Source organism: Nesoenas mayeri (assembly GCF_963082525.1).
Source record: "Nesoenas mayeri genome assembly, chromosome: 4".
Taxonomy (NCBI): domain Eukaryota; kingdom Metazoa; phylum Chordata; class Aves; order Columbiformes; family Columbidae; genus Nesoenas; species Nesoenas mayeri.
Window position 1 is genome coordinate 50,571,109 of NC_137540.1, and position 17,785 is coordinate 50,588,893.

General features: G+C 36.2%; 1 protein-coding gene across 1 annotated transcript in view; it reads left to right on the plus strand.

Annotated features, from left to right (window-relative positions):
- The window catches only part of CORIN (corin, serine peptidase), a gene marked incomplete at both ends in the record, with an annotated part of 135,988 nt that overhangs the window by 52,986 nt on the left and 65,217 nt on the right, over positions 1 to 17,785 (plus strand). Inside the window, one exon of the mRNA XM_080343669.1 lies at positions 16,670 to 16,851. Coding sequence (XP_080199795.1) covers positions 16,670 to 16,851 — 182 coding nt within the window. The remainder of the gene's footprint in view (positions 1 to 16,669; positions 16,852 to 17,785) is intronic.

Here is a 17,785-nt window from a genome sequence, read left to right on the forward strand (position 1 = left end):
GTATGAAAAATTATTGGTATGATAAAGGGAAGTTACTTTGTATGTGTTGAATCCAGATATGAAAAAGGAAGAGACAGGCCTGTTCCTGTTCTAGCTCTCTTGAATAGGGGAATCTGGGAAGCAGAAACATACTTAAGGAGAAGCAGAAGAGCCATTGTGGAAAGACCCTGATGATAATGAATGGGTTATCTCCATATGCTGTAGCCCTTTTTTTGGACTATGTTTGGCTGTAGTTTTTTGTTGGTGGTATTTTTTGTTATTGTTTTTGTTTGGTTTTGTTTTTAATATGCAGTATCACAAATAATACACTAGTATGGAGAACAGTTGTTACTGACATTGTCACTAGTTCCTCCGCTCAATTACAACGGTTTGATTCTAATTGCCAGTGCATCTCTGATCATAGCTTTTCATTTATTGATACTTCTTTGTTTTAGAGTGCAATTGGCTCAAATTTATGTAAAGCATAATTTGGCAAATAAAGAGAAGAAATTAAACTCATGTGATACTCAGATGTCTATTCTTAGGTATTGTCGAGACAGTCTGTGTTGGCAGCTGCAGCCATGGGAGCAATAATCATAACAATGTGTTACAAGAAGCAACAAAAAGTAAAGTTGCTAATCTTTGGCACCCAGTGTGCTGTCATTACATGGCTTTGCTCTGATATTTAAACTTGTATCTGTTTCGCATTTATCTTTCATGTGTTTATAAACATTGTTTCATTAACACTTAAAGGAGATTAAGGTTCTAGACACCGAGAATCTTCAAGTGTTTGTATAACACACAGTGTGGTTAAATACTGAGATTTCTGAATATTACTAAAATGCTGTTGCTCTTGAAATTTTTTTTTTGTATCTTACTGCAATGAAAATAATGTGTGGTAGTAAAAATATGCTAATTTTAAAAGCTCTATTTAATTCCAGCAACTGGATGTACAATCAGCTAGCCCTGCTCTTGTAAGAAAATAAGTAACAGTGCCTTTAAAATACTACTTTTCAGTAAAGGTAAAGTTTGAAAGTACACTAAAACCTGTATGAGAATGGAACATGGAAAGTTGAAGTACAATAAGACTTTTTTTCTTGCTTATTACTCGCTCATAGTTTGAGTAGTAAGAGACTTTATTTTTAAAGCTGTTATGAAAATTCTTCCTCCTTGGGTGAATGGATGAGATCTTTCCAATATGACTTCAAAATCAGATGTAAAAAAAAAGCATCTTAACACAGTCCAGTAGCAAAAAAGTAACACCAATGATGCAAGAACATGTTAAACTAATCTCAACTAATGCTTAACTAGTGCTTAACTAATTAATGACTTCTAAAACATCCAAGGTAACAATTTTGCCCTTTTGAGTAGTATTAGTCTGCAACCTATTACCACCAAATGCAACACTGGTACTTTTATTTGTTGTAAGAAAGATCTGTCCTTAGAGCTGTTCATTATGATTAATGGTTTACGCTAGTGAATTTTTCTTTACCATTGGGAGATACTAAGAGTACCCCAAAGGTCAGTTGCTGCAATGTAGTGGATGCTTATTAATAGCGATTCACCTGCATTGGATTCTGCAAGTCCTACAGACTTCAGCTATTGTATTCAAGAAGACCAAAAAAAAAAATCTGGGAAAAAGTTAGTGTGCAGTGTTTTCAGATTTTTTGAAAGATAAAAAGGGTTTATTTTAGAGCTAAAATTAGTGTAAAATTTGAAGATTCAATATCAATAGAGAAGTTCATAGTGGGTCAGCCTATAACTGCATAATGCAAACAAACAAATTGGATGATGCTTTCTAATATTTCTTGCACTCTGTGAATACTCATGTTTCATCAAAAGATTCAGTAAAATAGGCAAGTTATATGAGATCCTGAAGGCCTATGTACATGGCTTATTTGGACTTTTTATGATGGAAATAAATTTGAAGGTTGTGGATTCTCATACCTCTTTGCTGTCATGCTGTGTTCTGACGCAGAAACTAATAGCTTGAGTACTTCCACTAATCCTTTGTGTAGCAGTGTTTTCCAGAAAGCTGAGGAACTGCCTTGCATTGATAGATCCCCAGAGTTTTAAATCTTTGGAGTTCAAACTTTAGTTAAGTTCTGCCTAAAAAATAGTATTAGGATGATGCAAATTAAAAAGGGTAAAATGCTCTCAAGGTAAAACTCTAATGCACCTTGCATTTCTGTATCTGCTTACTATGCTTTTTTTTCGTGTCAGACACCTTTGAAAATAAAGTTATGAAGTAGTGTGTCTTCAGTTAAGACTCAGAGAGGCTTTTTATGCCGAATGATGTACAAACATGCACTGAGGGGCAGCCTCCTGCCAATGAAAGAGGCCCAGCTGAACAAAACAAGTAAAGGAGGAAGTAATACTGCCACATTAATAGCTGGGGAAGCTGAGATTGAGCAGGAAAAATGCAGAAAAGCAGAGAACACAACCTGTAACACTTGTATCCTGTGTCTTGAGATACAACACTATTTTTCCTCTTGATTAAAATCTGCAAATTCATTTCACTCGTTATAATTTATTCACTTTAGTTCTGATCTAATACCTACTGAATGATAGAGGAAAAAACTCTCTGCAGTAATTTGACTTTTTGCCCGTCCTCCGCACGCCCCCCCCCACCACCCGCCCCTTTTCTCTCAGGCTCATTCTAAGAGAAAAAATCAGGTAATGAAGGAGAAAATGCTTTCTCTGATTTTCAGGCTCTTTCTTACAAAGGAGTTTGTCATGTAAGTGTCTATATGTGACAGTTATTTTTGTTATGCTGTGATATCCATGCTACACACAACAGTATCCACATAAAGACTTGTAGAAAGCCAGAGGTCAGAATACGGCTACCTGGTATGTTGGTGGAGAAATTAACTAGTGAAAATTAGGTTAATAGGAAAAAAGGTTGTAAGAAGCTGTGAATGCTTTGTATGCAGTCAAATATACTTTGAAGAACTGCTCTGTTATGACTCTTAGTGGCATTTTTTTTTTCTTCTTGTTTGTTATATTAATCTATTTTCTGTAATTTATAAAAAGGAAGGAAAAGTCTCATTTTTGTTATGGACATAAACTAGGATGAAATATTAGGTCCAAAAAACAAATCCAGAAATATGTGTGGTATCTTTTATTATAAGCTGACGACAGTTTAAAATACATTTGTGGTCAGCTACAAGGAAGGAAAGGAAGAAAATTTATTTTAAGTCCTCTCAGAATATGGAAAAGAATCAGACTTCACTGAGTAAGGGATTGCTGTCGATCATGTTTCATATAACCCTTGAAAGAGATCAGAGATGTGGCTATTTCCCTCTTCTTGCTTTTGTGAACAGTACTCTAAGCTTATCTGTGTTCTTTGGTTCTTTGGTTCCTGCTTACAGTGAAATTAACTTTTATTTGTTTTTCTTTCCTCACAGTGTACATTTAGACTTTTTAAAATAACAAGACATTACATAAAAACTGTTAAGTTAATTGAGGCTTTTGGATTGTTTAGGAGAAAAAATTGACTGAGTCACATAGATCTTGTTTATGTAGCTAATGAGAATTTTTATTTTAAGACTTGGAACAGGAAGCTATCAGCATATATTTAAGTCAATATTTATTATGTAAAGTTCATAATGGGTTTAATTGTTGATGAATGATGTGTGAATATGTATGAGTTTGGATAGGCAATCCTCCACTGGCATGTTTCAGTCTTGTTTTAATCTACCTAATTTTGGTAACAGAAGCAGATAAATATGCCAAGACAAAATAGCAGCTGCTAGGAACTCTGGATAAGCAGTCTGATAGGTGGTCTGTGATGTGGCTGCTACGCTATTTTTTTTTATAATGCACCTGTGTGGAGGTGTGAAATTATAGTTGCACTGACAACTCTGCAGCTTTTAAGAAATGTTTGCATTTCACACACTTTTGAAGTTACAGTTTCAGAGTAATTTTTGAAGTGGCTGTATTGAGAAACCCTCCTGGAAGAATGTTTAGAATTCCCTATCATAATCCTGTCTGCAAAAGTTTCATTAGAATTGGTGGTACCTGATTTAAAAAGTTGAACTACAGCATTGGTGACAATCAGTTATCAGTCCTTTGGGGAAGAAGTTGGGAGGATTTTCTCATTCCCTTCTCTGCCTTGTATTTTTATGCTCTTCTTATGACTCTTTCCAGTGTATTCCTTGCCATGACCCAAGCATAGCGGGTGGATGCTGCTGTCAAATGCTTATAAAGTGGCTATGGGTTGTTTCCTGAGTTTACAGTCTGGATTTTCACACCCTGTAGGAGCTGCTTCATCCTTTTAATGTGTTTTCTTTTTGTTGGTGCCTCATTAGACGACACAAGTTAACTTGACTCAAAGAGGCTATTCCAGCTGGAGTTTTGGCAGTGGTTCTATATCAAGGAGATCAATCTATTCTATTCATCAGCCTTGAAATAGAAGATTATAAACTTCAACTTTTTAATCACGAATAAAGCAGAGGTGATGTTCAGTGGATGAAGTGCTTTATACCTAGAATGTCTGAAATCACGTGTTTTGTTTTAAATCTTGCCATGCCTTGGTTTTGAGCCCTTGGGAATCTAACAGACTGATTATATACAGTAAAGCACACTGCTTTAAAATCTGTCTTTGAATACATACCTGTGGCATAATACAGCCTTCATTTTTAAAATTTAGTTGAGGTTCACGTAAGCACAATTGTGACTTGAACCACGCAAACTTGGAGATCCAGCTAATGAAAAACGTGTATAGTCAAATCCTGTCAAAAGTGAATAAAAAAAATTAGAGAGGAAGAGAATGTGATAAAGCACACAAATAGTGTGCTCTGTCTGACACTGTTATTTATTTTCATGTATTTCATTGTTGGTTTAAAGCGTTCTACAAAGGAAATTGCTAAACTGTTCAGCAAAAAACCTGATGAACACAAGGGCATATGTTACTTGAGAAAGCCCAAACCAGCAGAATAAATGAATACCTTTTTCCTTCATTGTGCCCTTTGTGCCAGTCAATATTTTGTTCTGAAAGCTGTGATTTCACCAATAGTTAGTTATAATAATAGAAACTGCACCATCTAGTTCTTTCAGAAGTAAAACATTAAGGATAGAGTTGCTAATGGCAGATAATCAACATGCTGTGAGAAACATTTAGTAAAGTATTTTCTACATGATGTGAATACTCAGTTTCAGCTCCAGTCTGCCCACAAATTGGTAATGCACTAATTCGATATGAAATAGAACTGATTTATGGCAATAAGATAGTGAAATGGTTGTCAGGTGTAGTGCACAGGTTAGAGGTTCAAAGTAGAAAAAATATCTGCTTAAGATATCTGTAAAATAATACCAAACAGTTTCTGTGTACTTTCGGATATATGCGTGTACAATAACACGTGTCATGTGCAAGGACATGATTGCAACCATGTTTCAGTGAACATGCTGAACATACATGAAGTCTTTTCCTAAATAAAAGGACAGTGAATCAAATCAGAGATAGCTGAAACAGAAAATTGAATAAGTAATAAACTGATATATTATATATGAACAAAGAAAATCTACAATATGCAGATTCAGAAAGTGATGGAGTATTTGCCCAGAGAAAGGAATTAGAAGGAAACAAATCATCAAACCCCAGCTCCCACTCTGAGGAAAGACAATTGTTCAAGAAACAAAATTTTATTTCTACTGTCCTATGACTAGGACATGTTCTTCATGGGATACAAGTGAAACACTGAGTTAAGAGCAAGCTAGTTTACATCTGACTCAAAGAAAGGAATATTTACAAATTTCTGAAAGGTTGGCTTTGACCATCTTGCCAAGAAACAAATGAAGAAACTTGAAGAAACAGCATTCAAGAAGTAGCATTTCTGAAGATATATCTTTCTTCTCAATATACCATGTATTACTCAGGAATAATTTCATACTTCATAAGTTATTTTATTTGTACTGTGTAACTGTTACTTATAAGGCAGAAAAAATGTGCTAATGAGAAGATATACTTTGCGTTGTCCCTCAGAACTCAGACCTTGAAATCAACATGTCATGCTCATCACCTTAGGAGCCATTACTACTTGGTCTCAATCTGAGACAATATAAAGATGACAAGTGTTGTTTTGTGGGTTTTTGGTTGGTTGGTTGGGTTTTTTGCAAGGAGTGATAGGGAAAGTATAGGTAATGATATGGCATGGGCCAAAATACCTATATTTAAAGTTAATTAACATGTTTCTTAGAGGACCATTTCTCCAGATGTGTATAATTTCTGGGGAAAAAAAAAAAAGAAAGAAGGCACCATTAAACATTTTTTATGCCTGATATCTGCCCTGGGCAAAAACAGAAAGAAAAATTGGGTTGCAAACAAAAAACATTCATGTAATAACCAGGAATTCCTAGATTCTCCAAGTATTCAAGTAATGAAACTTGAAATTTGGCAGGGGGGTTACTCTAATAAGTGGTAAGCTCTTTATCATGGCCGTTGAAATCTAGGAAGATAAGGAAAGTAGAAAATATGTTTACTTTAGAAGAACTTCTGTTTATAAAGTTTTATGCTACAGAAGTTAATCCCCAAATTTTGGCTTACATGTCTCAAAAAATCATAGTCGCTCTGAAAGCTTCTATATTGATGTTATGGATCACCTAGTGTGGATGGGCATAAGGAAGATTCTCCATGTCATTGACCCTCCCAATAGCTGGGGGTGGCACTGGAGATAGGTACAGCCCCTTACAGAAAAGGCCGTGATATTAAGTCTCTGACGCTGAACTCTTTTACAGAAATGTGCCAGTAGATGGCAGATGCAGTGTACGGGAAGGACAAACCAAGGACACAATATAGGGAAAGGAGGACAGAGAACTGAGGCTGGAGTGAATGTTTTTCCCCCATTGAGACAACTGTCCTTTCCCTGCCCACAAGTAGAAGCTGTTAACAACTGCTGGTATGTATAGTTTGTAAAATTCAATGCACAGAAACGGTTGCTTAAGAAATTAATTCTAAATTAAAAGCTAGAAAAGTAATAGAGAGATAGAGGCAACGGTGTCCTGCGTTCGCCAGAATGACCTCGCTGGTCTAGTGGGTATGAAGCCAGCTTTTGCCATAGGAGGCAGCATCAAACTTGCACACTGTTTTAAACCCTCTCCGCTGAGCTAATGTGCTGACCATGAAAACTTTTCCAAAACATAAAAGATTCTTCTTTCAAAGTGTATGTGTTGGGGGAATTATGGATAGACCAGAGTTAAAAGGTTATCAAGCACAGAAACATTTTTGAGAACAATCTTGGCATGGGAATGTCCCTTTTGAAACATATTATACCTCACAGTGCTGCTCAGGGGAATTAAGAGAAGGGAAGGAAGAAGAAAAGAAAATCAGGAGGACTGGTTATTTTTAAATGCATATTTTACTGATTGATTGCTTCCAGCCCTGTTTACCTAATGATTTGCTTTGTGTAGTATCTGTTATAAGCTGCGGTTTCTGGTTTCTAAGTTGATATGTTAACTAGGGATCACAGGTCATCCTCCTACACATGCAATATATTATTAGTTATAAATAAATACTGATCATTGAAGTAATTGGAATCACTGTTTACAACATATCATGCAATGAATGTGGCTTTTTGCTAGTGTTTGTTTGGCAATTTAATATATCTGCTAGAAAAACACACCTTGTTTTTACAAAATTAGATTTATTTCATTTAATAAATTGCAATAATTTTATGATAGGACCTCTCAGTAAAATCTTTCATTTTCACAAACATTGTGGAAGTATTAACGTTGATAGTTTCCTGTCAGACTTGTGCATCTGGACTCAAAACCAGAAAGGTATAGAGGAAGGAACATTTTATTTTACTACAGCAAAACTCTTCTAGTAGATATGAGTACATCGTTTTGTGCAGAAGTTAATAAACAAAAGGTGTTTGGATTGAACAGTGGTTAAAGTGTTCTCCAAGAATTCATATGCTTTTCAGATCATTTTTAGCCTCTTTTCATGCCTAGCTTATTAACAAATAACTTTTAAACCATCTGCAGTTAAATAGTAATGAGAGTTCAGTTACTGAGACATACTGACCTTTGTTAAGTTTGTCTCTCCCGTGAGAGACATTTCTATAAAGTAAACTAAATCAACAGTGTGTTCAGCATTTCCATGATAAATGTCAGGTGAGAATTTTCAGAAATTTGACTTCATTAAGGAGAAATTTTGGCAGATGGTACAAGATTGTAAAAATAGCTTATGATTGTAGCAATATTCTCAATAATATTTGTTTAAACTGATTCCTGCTGAACTATAGCTCTAATTAATTAATTTACTACATCTCTCCTATTTTTGCTGTCATGTTTGAATCAAGTGATGGGATCGGTAAGAGAAATCTGGAAGGGCTGGCTACTTTAGTCAGGACAGATCCTCTCAGCTGATTATAGTCATAATACAAAAGACATTAAATCATTTTGGTAACTATTTTTGGTACTACTTTCAAGGCTATATGGCAAAATTTATGTAAGCACTTTGGTAACTATGGTAGAACAGAGAAAGTGCTTCTGTGCTGCTGGGTATACGTTAGATGATTTTGATTGTTACAGTATTGTAAGCTCAGCTGTGACATGGTGCTATTGTGTCCAGAAAGTGACTGAAGGGGCAGAGTTGATCTTTGAATTTAGGTTTCTTGCTTATTCCAGATAGAAATGACTCCTTATTTTAGTCAAATTAATTTATCTGGGTTTTGTCTACAAAATAAATGATTGCACTGACTAAAAATTCTAACCTGCATTGTAGTGACTGTATCCATCCATTGTAGAGACTGTGTCCATCCTAATGGATATCAGCTGAGTTTGACCACATTGCACAAAGAATGTTACTAGGCCTGAAAGAGATGCTAAATTCAACATCAGTTGATGTAGAAGATGTGAAATTCAACAGCAGCTCCTTTATTCATTTCTGGATGGATAAGAGGAGTCTTTTAAATCTAATGGTATCTTTAGACTTCTTCCTAGTTCCACTTTCACTGGAATCAGGAGTTTCTATTTCTTTCCTCTGTCTGAATAGCCTTCAGAGTTCTGTGTGACCTCTTTGCTAACTATAGTACTCTTGGATATCAGTGATCTGTTCTAAGACTTTTTCAGGTGTTAATCTTTAGCTGTCTCTTTTCTGTTGCCACCAGATATGGAAAATATTAAGGAATAATTATTTTGACCTGTAATTTTTAGAGGGGAAAAATGTAAGGCCTCTGTATGGACCCACAGAACAGATTCTGGTCCAGTTATTTGGTTCTGAGACTTCTGTGTTGTCATAGCCTATAAACAGATTGCATGCTCTTCCATGCTGCAGGCAATCCATTAAGTATCCATATTTTTCATTCTCATTGTACAAACCAGCATTTTTTCAGTCCCTTGTAAAGGACACTCCTCTTGCGGCTCATCTGTAATTGCCAACCTCATGACAGCAGATCAAACATTCATGAGTGTATGGATGAGAACTGGCTTCGTGCATGAGCTCTAAACCTGTATATTCCATCTCTGCAGGGTAGATGAGAGGGCATTTACCAGCAGCTCAGCCAGTGGACTGTAGCCCTTAGTGCTATATAAATAGCTGGAGCCATTCTTCAGTCTCCCACCTCGGGGGGAAAGTCTTTTGCCAGGATCAGCTCTGAAGCCTTTTTTCTCCTTTAAGATTTTATATGTTTCTCAGACTGTGGGTCCTATGTAGTCCTTTTACAGGTTAATCATGCATCTTTGTATTTATACATAGGAACCTGTTTCAAGAAAACAGTATATTCATTTGAGCTAAAAACAAGGTGGAAAGTCAGAAGTATATGTGCAGCTAGTTTGGCATTCAGTACTACAGAGTGTTGCATGGATCTGAGGCTCCTTCCCTAAATGTTGCTGAATAGATTCAATATAATTTTGTCAAGTGGAATAACCACAAAAATCTAAAATTATTTTGTGAGAACTAACGATGGCTTGTCACTTCAACTTGTTTGATTTCAGGACTGTAGAAATACAAAGAATAATCTCAGTTTTCTTCTTCCCATAATTTTTGCATGTTTCCTGGGTTTTTCAGTTTGTCTCCATCTGTGTCCGCCTCTTTGCACCTCAGCAGTCTCTCACAATTTTATTACCTATTGCTTTATTCTGCCTCAGACCTTAGATTTATAATATCATCATTCCTAGCCTGTGTGCCTATGGATGATACAGTGAATTACCCTGCAGTGCTCTATAGCAAGGCTGTAACATGAGTAATATTTCCTCTGAGAGCCATGCCAGTTTAAACTTTTCCTTAAACAGATTTGGCTGAAAAAAATAATCTGTCAAAATAACCTAAAGTTGTTTATAATTTGGCTCAATATCTGAATATGACTTACTGTGTGGCCACAGAAAGAGTTTTACTGGAATAACTGAAGGGATGGATGGAGTTGGGGTAAGAACAGTAATGAGGACTAGCTGTAGCTGAAAATGTTCAGCAGTGTGCCTTCAGCCAGGTTGTCTACTGAACCGCAAATGTGACCTTTAGCCACAACAGGTGCAGTCAACAGTTGTGTTTTCTAAGAGTGATCTCCATGCTGTATTTTCAGCTCTGGCACACCAACTTATTTATAACCTTTTGCAAGTAATTTCCTTCTATCATTTTAATCTATAAAGTTGCAGTAATGAATTTCTCAACAGGGCACGGCTGTTGCAGTGCTTTTAGCAGTGCAGATACTAAATGTGAAGGCACAAAGAAATGCCACAGAAAATAGATGTATTATAGAAGTTACCAGGTTGTACGGAGAGTCCCTGCAGGATGATTCGTTTGTTTGTTTGTTTGTTTGTTTGTTTCAACTTTAGCAATTTCTACCTCTCCCTCTCCTGACAGCTTATTCCTGATTTGCCTATATCCCTTTGAAAGGGGCCAATTTGGTTGTCAGATGAGAAAGAAAGAATACTTTGTTGTTGTTGTTTTAGTCATGTTACTTTTCAGCTGAATCAGTTACTTCACCTGGCTTACTATGCGACCCACCAACAGCTGTTACTGCAAAACTGAAAACAGCACAGAAACACATATAGACATTTGGGAACAAGAGCTGCATATGCTGCTGCTCCTTCCAGAAAAGACGTATCAAGAACCATGTCCTCAGTGGCTGTTGAGTCTGAGAGCCAGACCCTTGAGCTACCTTGAGCAATTGTTTCTTAAAAAATCTATTGAATTCTGCAGCAAGAAGAAAATAGTTGTCTTCCTTCTCCTTGCTGCTTCTTGCAGCATACTTCTTGGATAATTTCTAGTACTCAAACCCACCACTTAAGTGGCTTACAGAGTCTTCTCATGAGCCCTGTGCATGGTAAAATGATTGCAAAGAACAGAATTCAGTATTACAGAAGGACTCATTTCTGAAAAGAATTAGTCTAAAAATGTAAAATGTCTTTGAGTGATAAGGACTAGATCCATGTAGGATTATAATCAGGCAATTTGAATTCTAATATAAGTAGACTCAAAGTGATTGGCATGACAAGAAAGTCAGATCGTCTTCTCTCAGGCAGTGCGTAGCCTCTTTGGAAGCTTAAAATCAGGTAACATAACAGTTTTGGAGCATGTACTGTATTGTATATATCTGCTTCAATGGATATTTGATGTAAAACTCTTGCGATAAATAGCTTCTCTGAAGGTATCTTAGGCAAATTAAAAATACCTATGTATTCTCTTTAACCTTAATATACTTTGTAATAAGCTGTGAAGAACATTTTAATTTCTTTTGGTGCCATATGATTCTTAATGTTGATGTTTCTATACAGCTGAAATAACCGAAGTATGAACTTTGAAGTGTGGGGAAACCAACCACAAAGTTAAAAATGTCATGTATCTGTTCTTTTATCAAAGTCCATCTTCACCACGAGTTTTTTTCTATGAATATCCTGAAGAGCAGAATTGCACCCTAATATGTTATAACCTGCTTCCGTGCCGGCCACTGGCGCCAAATAAATTATGGTAAGATTGCCATAGATACGCCAGTTTATTTTTAAATTATTGGTCTCTAAGTAGCTGTAAATAAAACTAATCAAGATGGAGATTTCCAATCATCTTTTCATCCTTCATTAGATTAAGCAATATGTCCATAGTAAACTTGATCTTTATCCAGAAATATTTAATTTATGGAGCACACATGACTAAACATTGAAACTGCACCAAATATTGCAGTAATTGCTGGATAATCCTATGCTTTCTGGTTTGTCAGAGCTTCTCTAGAGACTGCTTGGCTTCTTTAATCACTATGCAGCTGTCTATTAGAAGCTTAGTAATTTCTAAATTATTATTGTGCTATGTATATATCAAAACATTTATGCTGCACTGTAATATTCAAATGGTGAACTGCATAAGCTAAACAAACAAGGTGAAGTTTTTTATATTTGTGATTTTTTCATATAGATGTAAATAATATAATGTGCAGATTAATCTGAAAAAACTTACTTCATCTCCTAGCATTTGTAGAAACTTTTTAACTATTATGTGTAAATGTAACTGTACATAGTTATATTTTAATATAACCTTTTACTATTATTTGTAGAACTGCCATTGAAATGAATGATCAGTATGTTGAAAGACTTTTGTAAACATTGAACTTTGCTGTAGTTACATCTGAAGAAATTAGCAAACTCATACTGCGATTACCTGATGGCTGTATGTCAAGCCTGTAGCTGCAGTGTGGTGCTTTGGAAGGTAATGATTTCGGTGTGGATCAAGGAGAACAGAGATAATATCAAATACTTCATACTTGTATAAAACTTCATCTGAGAGTCTTCAAGAACTGTTTGTGTGTGGTGTGTTTTTGTTGTTGTTGTTGTTTGTTGTTTGTTTTTCTTCTCAAATAGTAGTCACATTGGTACAAGTCATAAGAGCAGTGTACATTTGCTTTGCCTTGGTAAACTCAAGTAGATCTCAGTCACACACTTGCTAAATTCAAGTAATGTCCCTGCTATCACTTCTTTGGGAAAAAAAAAAAAAAAAAATCAGCAGAATATACTGCCTTCAAATTACTGTTTGTGATGATCACATATGCTTCATTGGACAATGGGGAACCATTACAGTTAATGAGGTAGAATCACTGCTTACGTTTCTTTTCACCGTGATGTAATTTTGTAGTGTATTCTGTGTTTTCTTTAAAAATAAACAAAAAGTTAACTCTATCAGTCTGAAAAAAATAAACATCTAGCATCAACAAATAGATCATATCAATACTCCAATTTAGTTCTGTAGTGTCTTATTTCTTACAGATATTTTGGAACTCGAGAATCTCCATAGTAAGTAGGGGCATTTCTTTTGGCATTTTCTGTTAATCCAGGGGATCTGCTCATGTGAATACCTCTGCCCACGTGTAATTATGCTAATATAACTTTTTAGAAATAGCAGATTAGTTAAAAATGAAGAGGTAAAAAATGTCCACAACTCTGAATGAAAGTGACTGGACACAGTCACTTGCCTTGCCTGTATTTAGGGTGTTTTTCAGGCTCCAGTCAGGGGGCAGTGACATCTACTGAACAGCTCTTGCTGAGCCCGTTCTTTCTTTCCATGTCAAATAGGTTCTGTAAATAACAGAAGAGTGTTTTAGAACATCTTTGTCTGAAGAGCCATTACAGGTCAGATAGTAAGCTTTTAATTTGCCAGTGCAGCATGCAGAACTAGTAAGTGGCAGCTTTTCCTGTCATCAGGAGGGACCATTTGTTCTTGGTTTTGTGCACAGTCAGATGATATGTGCTTTATGGTGCTGAAACTTTCTGCCTTTCAACACATTGCAGTCTCATGGTGAAAAGTACTGGTTTAGGGTGTATATGCTTCTTTCCAGGCAACAAGTAAGCTGCCAACTAGGAAGCTGCAAGAGCCAATTTTAGAGGTGAAGGTCGTTGGCTTGTTTCTGGGATAACTTCAATACTGCAGCATGGAAAGTACATTGTGTGAAAGTCTTTAACATCATCTGGAGAATATATCTCTAAAGATAATGTGTTTTGAAAGTGGTTCCAACTAGAGTATGCAATGAACTCAGTAGCAACACTGGCAGCACATTCATCTCGTTAGGTACTAAGCAAAGAAAGGCAGCTGTACTGACTTCAGAATACATATTTTGCTTTACACAAATTTCCTCATGTTACCACTAGTAGTCAGGCAGCTCTGACAGCTTTTTATTCCTTACTTGCAGGGTTTGTTGCCGTATCACACGGTTGCTAATAGTACTATGTTTTTCTCTATTACTGTAAAACGAAACATTGAGTAAGGGAACCATTGGGTACTGTGGACTTTTTAAGTTTGAGCCACTTACTTGTGCCTGAACATGAAGTTCTAGCCATGTTTTTGAGGTGGGCAGGTACAACCAAGAGTCAGACACAAAGAGAAAGATTATATGATCTATGTGGTGTACTAGGGAAAAGATCTTTTCTATGGCATTGTGAATGGTTATGAATGAAGCAAAATTGCATTTGTTAAAGCCCCAAAGGTTCTGCAGTAATTTAGATATAAATTGCAAAAAGTTTTGTTGAAAATTTAATCAATGTTAGGGGTATGGGAGAAAACATATTAGATGTGGTATGTGGGATCTAAATGTGGCCTTGATATGAAGATACAGAATGAAGTGCAAGTTGACAGTGATCCCCAAGATGCAAACCTGAGTGACAGATAGACTTATTTCTTGAAATAGCCCTTTGTTGCCTCTCAGACACTAAGGGGACTGTATATCCTTACAGCAAAGAACATGGTAAGGATACAGAGTCGTGCATTTATGTTTTTGCAATAAACTACCTATTTCAAATATAACAACTTTAATTAATGACTAGACTTGCTATAATCTACTTTAAGTAAAATGATATTTAGAAATGTGAGTGCATATGTGTCTGTGTTTTTATAGGTATTTATTTCTGAAAATTCAAACAAAATATCGGAGTACTGAGTTGTTCCTGGCTAGGCAATATATTTTCTTTTGGGTAACTACTTTTGTAATAGTTCTTCAAGTTGTTTCCAAATTCCAGTAATATCAAGAATTTGCAGTTTGCCCAACTTTAAAAAGATTTCAGTATATTCAGTTCAAATTCCTTATGTTAGTTTGTGATATTTCTTTCAGTTTTGTTCTCATTTTCTATGTGAATTTCCCCCAAAAGACCAAATTTAAATAGCTCAAATGGTAAATAATTTCATTTTACTGAAACTGTTCATTGTTATAATGATATTCCTTGTCTCTTTGGTGGAGCAGAAGTACATTGATTATATATTTAGGGCTTTGTCTAGTTATATTTTGAAAATGTGCAAGGATGGAGATCACACAACCTCTGTGGATAACCTGTTTCACTCCTTGACTAATTTAATGCTGAAAAAGTTCTTTATATCCTGTCTGAACACCTCTTGTTTCAGCTTATGTCAGTTGTCTCTCATCCTCCCACTATACCCTACTCTGAATAGCTAGTTTCCATAACCTCTCCATGGGTCCTGAAGGGTGTAGTTTTTGTTACCCCCAAACTTTTCTACTATATAGGCTCTCTCAGGTAACAGAGTGCTCCCACAGATGGTGCCAGTCCTTGCCAGGAAAGGCATTGAACAGTTCTTCTTTATAGCTAAGACTAATGTTGGCTGTGCTAGAGCTTTTCCTCTGCTCCACTGAAATGGTTTTCAGATAAAAGAGTAGTGGAAGCTGTCCGTAAAGCAGAGAACTATATATGTGGACATTCAGTTATTCCTTCCTGTGTGCATTACAGTGCAGTAGTCTATCCTGAATTACAACTGCCACAAATCAACTAACTTGGCTGAGGCTTCTTTGGAATTTGTCATTTCAAAACTTGACTAATGTAGCTAATATTATGTTACCTGTAATCTTGTAACTTTACTTTTTAAAATAATTTTCCAGATCTACAGTAAACATGTTAATAGATTTTCTAGATTATTTGCTCAACTTTGTTGACTCTAATTATGTAGACCTGGAGACAGTTCATAGCTATCTATTTTAATGGGTTTTCGTATGTACAGGTGAAGAAGAATAAAGAAAAAATACATATGCAGGTATATATCCTAGAATAAGAAATAGACAAGTACGGTGAATTTAAACTTGTCATACTTCTAAAATTGCTAATTTATAGTGCTTTTCTTAAAAACATACAATGCAAATCATGCTGATATTTATTGCATTTTATCTGACACTCAGTATGTTTTGGCTGCTCAGGGGTAATAGCAAAGGTCATAAATGCTAAAAAGGGGCAATACAGTGCTCCGCACTGTGGGTTCCTACAGCCTGTGTCTCGTGATTGTTGATTCTCTCCATGAGCAGATTCAGCACAATTAAGTTGTCAGAAAGCTTACCCACCCAAAAACATTAAAAGATTTTTTCTGAGGTAATGATTTTTTTATAAGCTGATGAAAGTGTTTGCCAAAGTCATAGAGGGGTAGGTCCGCAAAGCTGTAGGGAAGAAGGAGAGGATGAAGACGCAACCTTTCTCCTTCGTGATGTCACTGCACCATTCTACTGGATCAATTGTAGATAAAATCTTGGTCTCAGCTTGCACAGAGTTGAACTCAGAAACTGTTCTGAGCTTCATTTTGGCCTAAGTTTAGTCTGAAAGCCAGAGCTGTTGTCACTTTCAGTGAATAAGAAGGATTTGGCACCTTTTTGGTGTAGGTCTGTAGAATTTAAAATTATTTAGAAATCTTAATTATTACTTTTTTCTCTTTTTAAAAACTTTTTGCCACCTTTTAGCATAATAATCACTTGTATTTTTCTTCTTTGTCTCTTTTCTCCAGTCGAGGCCTCTTGCCCTGCAGGACATTTTGTGAGGCAGCAAAAGAAGGCTGTGAACCAGTTCTGGGTATGGTAAATGCTTCTTGGCCAGAATTCCTGAAGTGCTCTCAATTCCAAAACAAAACTGAAAACGATACCACTACAAGGTTATGCTTCTCACCACACCAAGAAAAAGGAAAGCAGTGTATGTTTCTTAACTGTTACTCTATGTTCATGAATTCTTATTTAATAATGTATTTTTTATTGTGTAGGAAAAGCTCTGGGATGACATTATTATTTCTGATTCTTCACATTACTGTGATAAAGGCTGGTTTTAAGGTGGTTATAGTTTCGCTCTGCTGTAAAGGTTTAGGCTGAATTTTTTTTCAGACTTCTATTGATTTGAGACTTTTTTACTTTACATCAAAAATTCTGAGCTGTTTCAAGGAAAGAAGGTAGGATAAAAGTAATATTCCCTTTAAAAACATGCTGCTTTTTCTTTGCTAAGTTCTAGTACATACAGGATTGGTATTCGAAGCAGGAGCCTGATACAGAGGCTAAAATTCAAGTGTATCCGTTTTATCTTTGCTGTAAAAATTAACCCAGAACTGATTGAGAGGTAAACTTTTCAAAAATCATGGTTTGTATACATCTACTCATAGAATCATAGAATCAGTTAGGCTGGAAAAGACCCTTAAGATCATTGAGTCCAACCATTAACCTAACACTGCCAAGTCCACCAATAAACCATGTCCCTAAGCACCTTGTCTACGTGTCTTTTAAACACCTCCAGGGGTGCTGACTCAACCACTTCCCTGGGCAGCCTGTTCCACTGCTTAATAACACTTTCAGTGAAGAAATTTTTCCTAATATCCGGTCTAAACCTCCCCTGGCACAACTTGATGCCATTTCCTCTTGTCCTATCACTTGTTACTTGGGAGAAGAGACCAACATCCACCTCCCTACAGCCTCTTTGCAGGTAGTTGTAGACAGCAATAAAGTCTCCCCTCAGCCTCCTTTTCTCCAGGCTAAACAGTCCCAGTTCCCTCAGCCACTAAGACTTGTGTTCCAGGCCCCTCATCACCTTTGTTGCCTTTCTCTGAACCCTCCCCAGCACCTCTATGTCTTTCTTGTAGTGA